The sequence below is a fragment of the Agelaius phoeniceus genome, chromosome 3, assembly GCF_051311805.1.
Source record: "Agelaius phoeniceus isolate bAgePho1 chromosome 3, bAgePho1.hap1, whole genome shotgun sequence".
Classification (NCBI taxonomy): domain Eukaryota; kingdom Metazoa; phylum Chordata; class Aves; order Passeriformes; family Icteridae; genus Agelaius; species Agelaius phoeniceus.
The window spans coordinates 104,407,485-104,422,483 of NC_135267.1; the positions used below are offsets into that span (position 1 = coordinate 104,407,485).

At 41.9% G+C, this 14,999-nt stretch overlaps 1 protein-coding gene across 2 annotated transcripts in view; it reads left to right on the top strand.

Moving 5' to 3' along the window:
* The first annotated feature begins 1,702 nt into the window (after positions 1-1,702).
* The window catches only part of PPP1R21 (protein phosphatase 1 regulatory subunit 21), a 32,011-nt gene continuing 18,714 nt past the window's right edge, over positions 1,703-14,999 (top strand). Inside the window, exons 1-10 of one of the 2 annotated variants that reach the window (XM_054629139.2) lie at positions 1,703-1,871; positions 4,449-4,517; positions 4,911-5,057; positions 6,827-6,928; positions 7,610-7,774; positions 7,875-7,933; positions 10,332-10,426; positions 11,035-11,106; positions 12,701-12,753; positions 14,733-14,882. In XM_054629139.2, coding sequence (XP_054485114.1) covers positions 1,812-1,871; positions 4,449-4,517; positions 4,911-5,057; positions 6,827-6,928; positions 7,610-7,774; positions 7,875-7,933; positions 10,332-10,426; positions 11,035-11,106; positions 12,701-12,753; positions 14,733-14,882 — 972 coding nt within the window. In that variant the 5' untranslated portion in view covers positions 1,703-1,811. The remainder of the gene's footprint in view (positions 1,872-4,448; positions 4,518-4,910; positions 5,058-6,826; positions 6,929-7,609; positions 7,775-7,874; positions 7,934-10,331; positions 10,427-11,034; positions 11,107-12,700; positions 12,754-14,732; positions 14,883-14,999) is intronic. The other variant, XM_054629143.2, reaches the window with a different exon arrangement.

Consider the following 14,999-nt stretch of genomic DNA (forward strand, 5'->3'; position numbering starts at 1 on the left):
CTGAGGATAAAGAAGCAAATGTGAGGTAAGTAGCAGAGCTCAGCAGTCTCAAAAGGATGGCTGAATGCTGGAGAAGCTCAAAGGTGGCTCTGAAACAGAGACCTACATGCTGGAGAGAAGGGAGCAGAGAAGGGCCCCTCCAGGACAACACTGGGTGTAGAAAGCCAGAATCACAAAATCACAGATTTGTTAGGGTTGGAAGGGATCTGAGGAAATCATCCATTTCAACCCCTCTGCCAGGGCAGGGTCACCTGGAGCAGGTGACACAGGAGCGTGTCCAGGTGGGCTCTGAATGTCTGCAGGGAGGGAGACTCCACAGCCCCCCTGGGCAGCTGTGCCAGGGCTCTGCCACCCTCAGTGTAAAGAAATTCCTCCCCACGCTGAGGAGGAACTTCTTGTGTTTCAGTTTACAGACATTGCTCCTCATCCTCTGGGCACCACTGAACAGAGCCTGGCACCATCCCCTGGGCACCCTGGGATATTTGCATGCATCGATGAGATCCCCTCTCAGTGATACCCCAGACTGTGGAATTCGGGTTTCTGCACAGCTGGGGATCTACCCGTGTTCTCCTTCACTGGGATATAATGGATACGCTCAGCATCTCCTTGTGAAAAATGCATATTTTATGATTGGCTTTTCGCAAATATTAAAACGAATATGATATGTGTTGTGTTAGAAAGTTATGCTGTATTTTTTTTTAGTAGTGTGTTAAATGTAGTTTTAAGTTATAACATAATGTTAAAATAGAAACTATGCTATGTAAGATACTTTTTAAAGAAAAAGAAATAGCAGCCACAGGACACCTAAATCTTTCAGAAAAAAAGAATTTATTGTTCTCTTATCAGAAGAAACGAACTTCTTCCTGCCTCACTCAGCCCTGAAGATGCCGTCAGGATTCAGAGGAAGAAGCTGACACTGACCAGACAGAATCCTGTGTTTGAATGGAATTTATGCATCATGTATGAGGTGTATGAATATGCAACAGGCTGTTGTTTTTAAGGGTTAATCCTCTGTTAACGTGTGTCCTTTTTCGGGCTTGTGCTGCCCAGAAAAAGGTACCCGGACGTCCGCAACTCTTTGTTTCTATTGTCTCACATTGTCCTAATCCAAATTGCCCAAGTTATTATTACTCTAATTATATCGTTATTTTTATCATCATTTTATTATCATTAAACTTTTAAAATTTTAAAAACAAGTGGCTGGCGTTTTCCACATCCTTCGGTGAGGGCTGGAGGCTGTGGGGAGAGCCGGGCGCGGGCACTGACCCGCACTGGGCGCTGAGGGCAGTGTCGGACCCGCCTTTTGTCTCACTGATCCGTCATGGGCCCGCGAATACCCGCGGCTCCCTCAGCGTCTGTGCGAGTCCCGGGGCTCCCCCTGCCGATAGCGCTGCCCGGCCGGGGAGCCGCGGGACCGGCACGGTGCCAGGCAGGGATGGCTCCGGGACACCGGAGCATCGCGATTATCGTGACATGACCCCCAGCCCCGTTCGCGGGCAAAGCTTTTTGGGCGGGGCGGCGCCCCGTAGCCCGTTGCCGAGGCAACGTTGCGAGCGCCTCGTCAGTGTCACGTGACCAGACCCGCTCCACCCCCGCAGCCACGCCCCCCTCTCGCCGCCATCTTGGAAGTTGCGTCAAGATGGCGGCGCCGGCGGCTTAAAGCTCCGCCCCCGCCGCCTCGCGCACGGCGCGGTTACGTCACCGCGTTCCCGCCGCCTTGAACCCGGAAGTGCGTCTTGCTATTCGCGGGCGTGCGGGGCCGCCGGCAGCGCCCGAGTCCGGCCGAACTGAGCCGAGCCGGCGGGGCGGAGATGGCGGCGGCGGCGGAGCTGCAGGGGAAGTACCAGAAGCTGGCCCAGGAGTACTCCAAGGTACCGGGCTCCAGCGGGGCCCGCGGTGCCGGCTCCGCTCGGGGCTGCAGTGCTGCTTTCCGCGGGAGCGCGGGGTGCCGGGCGTGAGGCGGGAGGTGCGGGTTTGCGGGTGCCGGGGGAGCGCGGCTGAACGGCCCCGTGTGCAGGACGTGCTGCCGTGCCCACACCGGGCTCGGCTGTGCCGGGGGACTGACACTGGCCGTGTTTCCCTTGCTCCCCGCTTCCAGGCGGGCTCGGGCCCTGGTTTTGCCCGGTGAACATTTGCCCCGGTGCCGGCCGTGCTCCCCCCGTGCGAGCTCCCGGGTGCGGGAGCTCGGCGGTGTCAGTGGCGCTTGGAAACGAGCAGGACATTTGCTTCCACGTTTGCCTCCTGTCTGTCCCCCTTCTTCTGCCCTAGCTGACTTTGCATCCCGTCTGTGGTGCTGCTTGGCACGGGGTTTGCAGAGATGTGTAACCCGTAGTGGAGAATGCCTTTCCTGTCCATGGTGCCTGAGGTGACTTGTGAAATAGTGGAGCCTTGCTTAGCACAGATCCCTTCATTCTTTCTTCTTCACTCAAAGGAAGAGGAGACTCTTGGTCTTGAGTGGCAGCGTCCTCCAGCAGCCTTGGGGAAGAAAAGCAGCACTTTTTGTGCAGCCCCACATCAGCAAATGTTACAAGGCACTTGTCTGTGTTTGACACTTCTCCACTTCTCCCAGCTTACAGAATCATGTCTTTAAATACTCTTCTCCCTGGAACCGTTGCAAAAACACCATGTGTAGCATCTAAATAGTTTACAGATAGCCCTTTTACTGATGCCACAAAATAGCTTTAAGAACACTTAATTTGTTTTGCAGCTTTGTAGGTCACAGAATTCACATGCCTTGTTTTATACAGAGGCTCTGTTATTCCTTGGAGATCAGTAGTGGCTGAGGATGAGATAATGGAGGGATTTTGGTGCTTGATTCCTGAATGAGCATTGGAAATGTGGACTTCTGACTATAGCTTCCCAAAGTTCCTGCTGCTGGATCCTTTCTTTTAGCATCATGGTGCCCAGGAGCTTTCTCTGAGCTTCACCATGCACTTCTCAGCCTGTGCCATTGCTCCTTTTCTGGAACTATTTTTTTTCATCTCATCCCATTTCTCGTGCAGTGCAGCTCATTGTGGGACTCCCCTGTGCAGAGCCCTCTTCTCTTTGTTGTTGGCTGCTTGTTGTGTGCAGGTGGAAATGGAGAGTAGTCCTGGAGTAGCCTGCTCACCTAAAGGTGCTCTGAAAGCCATGGAAGGACGTGGACAAGAGTCTGACAGACTCAAGCAGTGCTGGGGGAAGTCCCTGCCAAAGGATTGCTTTTCCTCTTGGTTCACAGACCAGTCCAGAAGAAGGATGAGGAGAAGAGGAGACTCTGAAAACACACAAGTTGCAGCTGCTTGCTCTCTCCTGAAGCAACTTTGTGGCAGCCTGTGTGGGTCCCACTTCAGCTGGGTCTGTGTGTGCTGCAGGACTGAGCTGCTTCATTCTCTGCTCCTCACATGTCCCTGCAGAAGTAGTTGTGGCACAGAGACAGCTGTGGAAAACTGCACTGCTCCTTCTTGCTAGGGAAACCCTGTGCTTGGAAGGTTTTCTGTGTGCACTGGGAGCTTTCTTGTCTTGTCTTCGTGATGCCTGAGCAGCACAGTGGGAGCACGGCAGGGGAAACAGCTGTGCTTAGCAATGACTTCTGACCTTTCAAATACACTCAGTCATCACACTGAAACAATGAGCCACTGCTGTTTTACACTGAGTCTTGCCTTTTATGCACCTGCCAGATACCTGCACAAACCCTTTTAATTTATATCTGCAACAGCTGGACTCACACATGTCAAATGAAAGCAAACTGCCTTTGAAGAAACCAGGATCCAAGCAATTTTCAAGGAATGGGACAATGGAACTGTCAGTATCCTCATTGCTGCAGGGTGGAGGTACTCTGTGGGAAATAGATTTCTTGAGTATCACTTTTCACTGCAGTGATTTTAGCTCAGATTTTGGGTACTGTGTAAGTAAGGCTTAGAGGGCTTTTCTTTGTATGCTTTCTATGTTACTCTGTTCTCTCTGAATCATCTGCTGCCACTGGTAATAAGTAATTGTGCATTAAACTCCTCTTGAATTAATACAGATTTTGACTTTGAGTCCTGCTTGTGTTCCAGAACTGGTTATAAACAGTTTTGGGAAGAAGAGGGGAGAGACAGAAATAGCCCTGAATATGACCAGGAACTTCATTAGTCAAGAAAGAGGTTGCAACTTTTCCATATTTGTTCCTAGTTCTTCAGATCTTAATTATATTTAAGTAACTGGTCTCCAAGGATATTTATTAAGAATTCTGTTGTATTTGACCAAAATGTCCAGGTGGTAAAGTTACTTCTTGTTCTTTGGCAAGTCAGGATGTGAATTGGATGCCTTTTCAACCTGATACCACTGCTGTCTGTCTGAAGAGAACACTTGAAAAGGCATTCACACCTGGCACTCCTGAGAGATGAATGTGATGCTTTCTGCACTTTCTCATGGATGGGTTTTGTTCATTCTGCTGCCTTGCATGGTTACTGGCATCTCTTGTTTTTCAGCTTCGTGCTCAGAACCAAGTCCTGAAAAAAGGAGTTGTAGATGAGCAAGCAAACTCTGCCTCACTGAAGGTAATCTCTAAAAACTGCTCATGTCAGGTGGACTAAGCTGTGACAAAATAAGTGTATGGGGTACTTTTTTACAAAAAAGTAATGTTAATAAAAGAATGAGGAGGGAACTTGATTTTAGTAAAAGAATTTCTGTTTTGCTGCTAGCCTGTTGTTCTCTGTAAGTGCTGAGTTTGTAAAAGGGGAAGTTTGATTCTTGATAATTATAGAATTAAATAGCTACTTGGGTATCATCTGTGACCAGCTCAAGGAAGTGAAATACATTATTTTAGTTCAGAAATGATACTTTGTCTCTTCAGTGTTTCAAAAGTGTAGCAATTTTCTAACTTGTCCTTGTTTTTAATGTGTAAAAATAAATGTGAAGATTTTAAAATTAATTTTTTTTTTGTCATTCAGGAACAACTGAAGATGAAGGATCAGTCCCTGAGAAAACTGCAACAAGAAATGGACAGTTTGACCTTTCGAAATCAGCAACTTGCCAAGCGGGTGGAGCTACTTCAGGATGAACTTGCATTAAGTGAAGCTCGAGGCAAAAAGAACAAGGTATGTGCTGAAGGCAAAGAAAACTTGCTTAGCAGATGTCTGCTCCTCACCTGTCAAAGCCTTATCCTGAGTTTTAGCAGCAGGTATTTTGTGTCAAGGGTTGAGCTGAATGTTCTTGTCAGAACTTGTGTTATTTTACCTGATGTGAGTGAAAACACCCATAAAACACATATTGATATATATATATATAATGCATGCTGTGTAGTTCTCTACTTTTCTAGTCTGCCAGCTGACTGATGCTGAATTGCTGTCTTCCTTTATGGGTATTTATTAAGTGTTCAAAAAAGTGGGAAATACTTTGGAGCTCTGTGATTAGTCAGCTGCTCTGCAGAAAGCTGATCACTCTTCATTTCCCATCCCCACCTCTTTGCTTTGTAATTTGGATGTTGGTAGTTAACTCTTCAGCCTGTGATCATAGCTTTTCTATGTGAATCTTGTCAAATGCTTTGAAATCTAAATTTTTAGCTTGTATTCTTTGTTATTTCAAAATGACAGAATGATTTCAACACTGATCTTTTCTGCCAGAATGCTTGCTGATTAAACCTTGTGATGTCATATTCTAAGACCAGCTGTGCCTTCTGTAGGCAACATCACAATTCCAGGGGTGGTGTGCTTGGACTTCAGTAATTCTCAAGCATTTCTTGCTACTTTCCTCATGAAGAAACCCCTCTTAATTACTGCTGTCTTTTCTTTTTGGTGCTGTCTTTTCTCAATGTGCTGTAGTTATCAAGACTGGCTTTAGATAGATCATTCAATTGATTAGTAATAAGATCATCTTTCTTACTTTTCCCCTAAACTCTTGCCCATTTTTCTGTTTTCCAATTCCTTGACAAGCACAGTGCTTCTCTCTACATTATTCTTGCACCACAATAGATTGTTCTTTCAAATGCAGCTTGACCCTTTTGTTCTTTTATTTCAAACTGTGTTAGTTACTGTTTTGCTAGCTGTGTTTCCAAATTTTCAAGGACATCAGCCTGTCTTTAGGAGCTTTGCAAACAATTGCCACTGAGTTTCTTTCCTGTTAAAATGCACAGCTTTAGTTCCCTGGTCTGTGTTAGAGTGCAATCCCTTTAGAAGGAGCAGAACATGTGCCCATATCTCAGGTGGAGTTCACAGGCTGGCATCAAACACAGAGGTGACTTATCTGCCCTACATATCCCTAGTTCTTGAGGTTTGGTGTTGAGTTTAAATGTGTAGAGTCTCCCCTGTGTTTGGAGATAGTACCTTTCTTCAGCAGTGTGGTGTGTGGGATTCAGTGATCTGAATCTTGGATTAAATGAGTGGAAAATGAGGAAACAGGCAGAGGGATGTGTGTGGCTGATGGAAGACCCTGTGCTTCCATAGCACCTTGTGCTGCAGCCTGCTGAGAGCAACCTGCCTTACACCTGGGCACAGATGTGCCTTACACACAGCTAGCAAAGCAGCTGAGCCTGGGTATGGAGAGTTTGGGATTGCTGACTGCATGGGATCATGCAGGATTCCAGTGAATTCAGGTGGGCTGCTGCCCATCCAAGTGATGGATTGATTGATTCCCTGGGAGTGTGGGTGGGACCCCTGAGTGGAGGCTTTCTCCAGGCAAGGTCACAGGAGGGTGAAGGAAAGGAAAGTGTGCTGCCTTGAGGCTGCTGCTGAGTGCCATATTCCCACTTTTGATGTGTCAGTCAGTGTCAGCAGGACATCTGCTGGTGTGCCCCTCTGGGAATAACCTGTGGGAGCTGTTCTCACAAACCTGGGACTTGGACATAATGAGTGCATTTTGACTCTTTTAGAAAAGTGTAGAATCCTCATCTCAGCTGAGTCAAGAACAGAAAAGTGTCTTCAATGAAGATCTTCAGAAGAAAATAGAAGAAAATGAACGACTGCATATACTTGTGAGTGAAATTGTGTTTTGTCTTTATTGCTGGTTCAGAGAACTGGTGTTACAACCAAAGATACGGAAAGTAAAGTGCTGTCTGAAAACTGGTGGGTTTAGAAGCTTAGTTGTATGCAAAGCAGTGGATTAGATTAGATTGTTTATAAAGATGTTCACTAGGAAAATCAAGTATTTTGACTTTGGATTCCTAAGACAGTGTGTGGAATCACCTAATACAATGTTTTCTCATTCAGATTTTTAACTTTTGGTGACAGCTGCCCTACTGAAAATAGCCTGGTACTGATAGGAAATTTCTTACTAGTTCATTAACTGTTTCAGATTTGCTTTAAAGTTTAAAATATTTTCTGCAGGTCACCTTAATTAGGAGCTACTTCACCAGAGTGGAATGCATTTCACTTTAGAAAACTTGAGAAAAACCTTTTGGCTCAAGTTCAGATTTTCATGTGCCTGCTATTAGTCAGCAATATATTTAAAAATTATTAGTGCTACAAAACTTTCCTGAATCTTTTCTCTGTAAATAAAATAAAATAAAATTTCTATTTTTCTGAGAACTGGTAATTGCTGTTAACCTGATCTGCCTAATGAAATTGGAGTAACTTAAAGGACTGGAGTAACTTAAAGGACTGGATTCAGTAGTAAAATGAAGCTTTTTAAAAGAGCTTTTCTTTCCTTCCTGTAGTTCTTTGAAGCAGATGAGCAGCACAAACGTTTAGAAGCAGAGCTGAGGAGCAGACTGGAGGTTTTGGAAACAGATGCTGCCCAGCACCAAGCTGTGGTGGACAGCTTAACAAAGAAATACACAGAGACCATAGAAAAGCTGCAGAATGATAAAGCCAAACTAGAAGTAAGGAGTTTTTCCTCTTGCTTGCAAGTTTGAAAAGTTTTGAAATGCAATGTCTTGCTTTGTCAGCACTTACATTGTGAGATTATCTTCTTGCATAAAGATCAAGTCTCAGACACTAGAAAGAGAAGCTAAGGACTGTAGGCTTCGAACTGAAGAATGGTAAGTGGCTTTATTTCATTGATGTAAAGAAATAATTGCTGTGAAACATTGACTGGATTGTTTTTTAAGAATATCATTTTAAAAAGGGGTTTAATTGAAAGACTTTGATAAAACTCAATTTGTATTATCATGAGGACAAATGTGATTAGTGCAGGTCAAGCCCCCTTTTCCTTTGCTATGTATGGAACCAGACAATTCCACTAGACAATTTCTGCTTTCAGTAAGAGCAGTTTTGTCTCCAAGCTTTTTCAGTACCAGCAATGTTGATGAAAGTTGGAAGAATTTATTTATAATGCAAAATCATAGGAAGTAAAATTTTGTATGAAACAAAGATATGTGAGTTTGTAAAAACTGCTTCTAAGAACAGTTTGAGTAACATATCCTGAGAGAACTGATGGAAAAGAGTTTTAGAAATTCCCTTCCATTGCAAAAGCTTCTTGAACCATTTTTTTTTCTTCAGCTATAATGTTCTCAGCTAGAATATTTGAAAGTTATTATCAGGGAATTATATTGTTAGTTTTGGAATATTTTCATTGTCTTGAAGACAAGTTGTAGAAGTTGAGGACTGTGGCCCAAATGAAATTAGGGCCACAGTCCTCAACTGGGCCTCAATTAGGCCAAATTTCTCTGAAGTTCATTAAACTGCATTTTTTTAGAAGATACATGTGCAGTATAGATCTTTAATGCAATGAATAAGATGTGTAGTGAATGATCAGATGCAGAGTTCCTTCTTTGACATGGTAACCCTCAAGTGGGTATTTTAATGATGTTGATAGATGTGAAGATACTTGTATCCAATAACTCCACTAATACAAGTCAGGGTTTCGCTAAAAATGACTTGCAAAAGAGAAGGAAAGCTGTGTTTGGCTGCTCTTTGCTTTTTTTGTGGTGTTTGAAAAGCTGTAGTTTTCATCTGCTACTAGTCAGTTCAGGCTTTGTCTATCATGTTCCATGGTGACTGGGTAATTGATGTTATTGTAAAAAGTTATCCCTACTATTTTAAGTGATACTGTATTAAGTTTTTAAAAGTAATAAAGCCTGACACTTCATGTTAAACACTGAAATCACTGTCTGTTGAGCACATGGCAGGATGTGTCCCTGAGAATACTGCCCTTCTGTTTTCCCTGCTTTGTCAAGGGAAGGGATCCATTTGCCTCTGACACCCACACTTTACTCAGAAAAGCCAGAGGATATGGAACTTGACAGCCTGCATGCCTTGAAAATTAAAGGGCAGAATGTAAGGCAAAACATGTCAAACTACTTGTTTGTCATTCCTGTAAGTCTGAATAGGAACTATCAGTACATTTGCAGTTTGTCTTGGAATTAATTTTCTATCATGCTCAGTGCTGCTGCAGTACCTGCTGTACAGTTTCCATGCAATTATGGAGCTGCTCTCCAAGAAAAACCTTTGTAAATGTGCATGAGCTACCTATTGGCCAGTTTCTTCATATCTCCCTTGTCTATTTTGGATTATTTTGCTTTGTTAGAGTTGTTAAGTTTCTGTGTATCAAATACTGTAAGAAAGGAAAAAACCCCTGTCACTTTGACACCTTCCCCCCAGCCTCCACTATATGTGCAGGAGTTCTAGATGTCAGACAGGAAGCAAAACAGTGAAGAATTTGGGGGCTTAAGTTGGGTAAGGTGTGGAATTTGGTCTGAATCAATAATGGAGTGTTCTTTGTAGATATATATATATATGCTGGAATATGTTACTGTTCATCTCGGCAGTCTATTCTCATTATATTAGTAATCTTAATTACTTAGGTTCACATGTACATGCACAGTCAAATGCAAATGAAGAAAATTTAGAGAAAAATCGCTTGGGAATGCATCAGGAACATAATTGTCAAGTCTTGTCAGAACAGGCAGTATCATAGCAGTGTTTAAAAATATGTGTTTTGAAAAGCCTTTGTGGTATTTCAAATAGTGATGTGACATAGTTAATTGAATTATTGACAACTCATTGCCTGCTTATTGGAATACTGCATTGGATGCATAATAACTCATTTGGAGGCCCTTTTATCTTCCCATCCAAATTCTAGTAGAAAAGAATGCCTTCATATAGCTTATATAATAGTTGCACTATAGGAAGATAAGGTGAATTTTAACTCTGAAGTAAATGGAGCTTCTCAGGAATGGAATTTAGGATTTACAAGTTTATGGTAACTTTCAATGCTTTTGTTAGGGATCAGGATTCAATGTTGGGTTAAATATGAGATAAAGGAGGACAAATGACTCCCACTGTATTTATTTTATCTAGCTTCTAGAAGGAGACAGATACCTGTACACTCAAGGGATGCCTATAGTGAGATATGGTGTTGGTGATACAGATGAAATTTTAAAGGTTTACAATGTGTGTGTGTGTGTGTGGTTTTTCGTTTGTCTCTTTGTTATTTAGCCAGCAACAGCTAAAGAATCTTCAAGCAGCTTTGGGCAGTAGACTGGAAGAATCTCTATGCATAATTAATGAAAAAGTACCTTTTAATGACACAAGTACGTATTGCCTTGGTCTGGGTATCTTGTTTGATTTTTTTTTTTTGGGGTATCCATCTGGAGGGAGAACTCCTTATGAATTAAAATGTATTAGCTGTAAGAAATGTTGGACATCTGAACAGACACTTGGAGGTAACTGTAGTAAGTATTCCTGATACTTGTCATGGTCTTCTTCAGTAATTCTAAAATACCAAGTTTTTATATGTATAATGAAAATTGAAGCTTTTGAAGGCTTTTGAGTGATTTGCCACTTGTCTTATTTAGTGTTGACAGAATATTGTAAATGATGAAGGAACACTGTCAATTTAATGGCTGCTCCATAAAGATTGGATACTCATCTCAAAGAGTATTATTTTTGGCAGAGTATATTCAAGAGGTGCAGTAAGTTAAGGTGGGGGAAAACTGGTGGCTGCAGAGATATTGCACTATTATTGATGCACTTATTCCTAGTGGGGAATTTCTGTCTCACTGATCAGAAAACACACAGAGTAGTTCTTACCTGAAGGCTGCTTAGACTTGTTTGTCCCTTCATGGGGAAAAAAGCCCTTTGGACCTGGGGACTTTTACCTGAAGCAATGCTTTTCTGCTTCCTTTCCAACTGCTGCTAGATCAGCTGAAGTGCAGAGGATCCCCTGGAGTTAGGAGTGCTCAGCCTTTGCATGGCTTTGGTACAAGCATGGGTTAGTATGTGCTGCTGTGCACTGTGTGCTTTCCTAAACAGCTGAACACAAGGCTGGGCAGGCACTGCCTGCACTCTTCTGGACCCTTCAAGACAAGAAGGACCTGGAATAGTGAAAAAGCTGAAAGTAGTGAAGAAGGAGCAGAGAAGTGAAAACAGGCTTTTGAATTTTTTGTGCATTTCATTGGTGGCTTTTTGCATTTTTCATTCAGTTTAAAACCTGCTGACAGTGTTTTAAGTAGCCTTAGGTTCTCTAAAAGCTGATCTGGCAGGTGTTGCAGGGGTGAGTGTGCCAAGCTCTCCACTGGTTTGGCAATCTAGTGAGTCTTGGCTTAGGAACACCAGATCATCATCTCTGCAGGAAATGTTGACTCCCATACAGCACATCACACTGAGGTGTTGGTGCCTGGAGCTGGGATCCTTTTCACTTCTCTCTCTTTGCCTGGCATCTGCTGCCTATTTCTACTTCTCTGGCTTCTTTAGCTTGCATTGTTTTTAGGTGCTTATCATTGTAGCAAGAACTTTGCTAAAGTAATTTTTCTGCTCACTCAGCTGCCATAGCATAATGCCTTGCTTGTGTAGTAGAAAACACTGCAAATAGAGAACTTTTCTTTAGTGATAGGATCAGTGGAAGTCAGGAAGTGTTTGTTTGCTGTGGATTCCAACTGTTTCTAGAGACCCTGTAGTTGGCTGCAAGTGTAACTAGCAGCTAATTTCAGTAACAATCAAATGACTGCTAAGAATGATTTACAGAGAGAAAAAGTTTCTTGAAGCATTTAGTTAGAAGTAGGATTCAATAATTTTGAACAGGGTTATTTTCCTCTAAATTGTAACTACCTCTTCCCATGTCTTAATAGCCAAATGTGAATGACAAAAAAGGAGTAAGAAACGGTAAATTTCCTTTGTGAGCAAATTTTAAACTAAGCTGGTTGTTGTTCAACTGAATTGAGAATGGATGTGACCCCTTTTAAATCTCTAAGGCTTTGTAAGCTGTTCTCTATGTACAAATAGCCATCTGCCCCTCCAATTGTGGCTGCTTGTAACTGAATAATCATTCTGGTTACTTCATGACTAGAGAAGAATGCTGAAATACATGGAGAGTACATCTTAGTCTAAATTATCACCGTATTAAATGTATACAAGAGCTTTAAAAAACATGGAAACCATTCAAAAATATATTAGTCTTACTTGGCCCCTCCTTGGCATGTAATTGAAATTTGAAGATAATCTTGAATTCTTTAAGTGTGTTTTCTTTTACAAGACTTTTTCACTCTTGTTTGTGATGAATATTTTTCTTTGGGCAAAAGGAGTCTGCTCTTATTTTTCAAATTCAGGGTCTTCAGATGATTAAATTTGGCTTACAGTCTGAGGCAAGTATTGAACTAATTTCCCTTCCACTTAATCACAGAAACCCTTAAGTGAGGATATTTAGGCCTACTTTGTTTGAGTCAATTGTTTGCATCTCTTTAGTTAATATTGCTTACATAACCTGTAATATCCCTGCAATGCATTTTCTTTTTTAAATCAGTATTTACCAAAAAATGTCTCTCCCCCACAATTTAACAAGTGCATAAAACTCAATTTTTGTCCTGTAGGATCTGCTCGATACAATGCTCTGAATGTACCATTGCACAACAGAAGGAATCAGGTAAGAGCTTCTTGTGCTTTCCTGTGGCTCTGCACAGCTTTGTACACAGATGCTGAAATACAACCAGTCATTTTAGTACCTCAAATAGCAGAAGATAGCCTGTCTTACTACTGTCATGATATTCTGAGAGCATTTCTGCCCACAGAGCCTCTGCACTTTTCAAGAGCTTGTGTATATTGTTGTTAGATCAAGGAGTCTTATTAAAGTTATATGAAATATTCTTTTATTGTGTCAACCTTCAGTGAGCTAGAAGGTGGAACATTTCATTTTTAAAGTTGATTAAAACTACAGTAGTTCAGAGGCCTTTTGTTGGAAAAAGGTAGGTTTGGTATCCTAAATTCCTTTTCCCTTAAACTGAGTCACATCACTTCAGTCACTTCACTTGAGCTTTAGAGAATGTGTGCAGTTGTAAACTGCGCAGTGGTGTGTGCACTAAAATGCTGTATTAGGTAACTTTGCTTGTCACCAATCACAACCCTTTCAAGGAATAAATCATGTCACTTGGAGATCTCTGCATGGTTCATTTACATTTTGTGGGATACTTCTTGCCAAAGCACCTCTTGCTTGCAGCAGAATAACTCTTATATATTGAAACGTTTTTAGAAAACAGTTTCTGTTCACTGCTGTAATTTAATGAGATTCCTTGTGAATGTTGTTTATTCAATATTCAAAAATGAGCATTTTGTGAATGGCTGAATATTTTAAGGGTTTTTACAATAGCAAATCAGAAACCTGTATGCAGTCAAAATTTTCCTGTGTTGCTACCATTGAGGATGGACTCTTCAGCACTATGGGGTTTTTCTGTTTCCTTGTGTCTCAAGTCTTCAAGTTAGTGCATTCAGATGCTACTGCAGGAAGATTTAAAATAACTGCTTTCTCCATTCTTCAGAAGTGCCTGTAAAGAGACCTTTTTCCCAATAATGTCTGCTGTGAGAACAGGTGACTTGCTGTTCAGCTTTGTGATGGAAATAACCTTAAATTTCAGGTTGCTGCTGCTGAGTTCCAAGAAAAATCTGAATAACTGCATGGAAACTCTCCTTTTGCTATTTTCTGCCAGCACTATGTCAGGCAGCCTCATGCTTCAAGATCTGCAATCTTGAAAATACTCCAGGACAGATTTTTATCACTGGCTTTGCCAGTGGAGGCAAAATGTTGGTGTATTAGCACAGGCTGTGGTGTAAAGGACAGCAAAACAGCAATGTGTGTGTTTCCCTTCCTTACATGACTAATTAACATATACAAACTGGGTATAATGACTGCTTTAATTACTTGCCACCATCCCAGATCCATAATCAAGACTGACCTGATTTAACAGTCCATTGAAGCATTAAGAGTCTCTAAAGGATAAGTTATTCTTGGTTGAAATGTCACTATAACATTATTCTCTTCCCATAAATCCCAACAGGGAGTAGTTTTCTTCTCTCTTGAATTTATGTTCCATTCTGGATTAATTTCTTTGATACCTTCCTGCTGTACTGAAGCCACAGAACAGCCTTACTCATGAGCAGCAGCTCAGCTGTGTCCAGGAGAATAAGAATTGAGTGCTCTTGGTTAGAGAAGCAGACACCTTTAATTCTGGGAGAAAACATCATTGTTTTTTACTAATTAAATTGAGGTTTCCTCGCAACCTGGTGTTGAGCTGTTGTCAGCAATTGTTGTTCTTTGGAAATTTCAGGCATGGTTTCTGTAATTGTGCTGACCTCTCAGTGTTTTTGTGGCTTGCAAGTTTGAAAAATGCAGCAGAGGCAAACCATCACCAGTTGTGTGAAATAAAGAGATACTTTGTTGTCAGAGAACAATATGCCCTTCTGTAGTTTGTGAATAAAAAATAAGTTTAAAATAATTGCTGTTGTGTATTTTAGGCTGAAATAACAACAAGAAAGAAATTGCTGATAATGATTTTTTGTATCCAGACAGGTTTTTTTCTCATATGTAAATAGTTCCATTCAAACACAATCATTTTATAACTTTCTTTCCAGCTGAAGCTGCGAGACCTTGCTGGCCAGGCCCTGGCTTTTGTCCAAGAACTTGTAACAGCTCTCCTGAACTTCCACACATACACTGAGCAGAAGGTACAGATCTTCCCCATTGATTCTGCAACAGACACAATATCACCCTTGAATCAGAAGGTAAAGTTTGCACACTTCAGCTACAAATGTATTCAATTAGTTGGACTTCAGTGAGTGATTGATCTTAGTCAGGGAAAATTGCACCACCTTTACTGGAATGCTGTGAGTGTGTTCCTG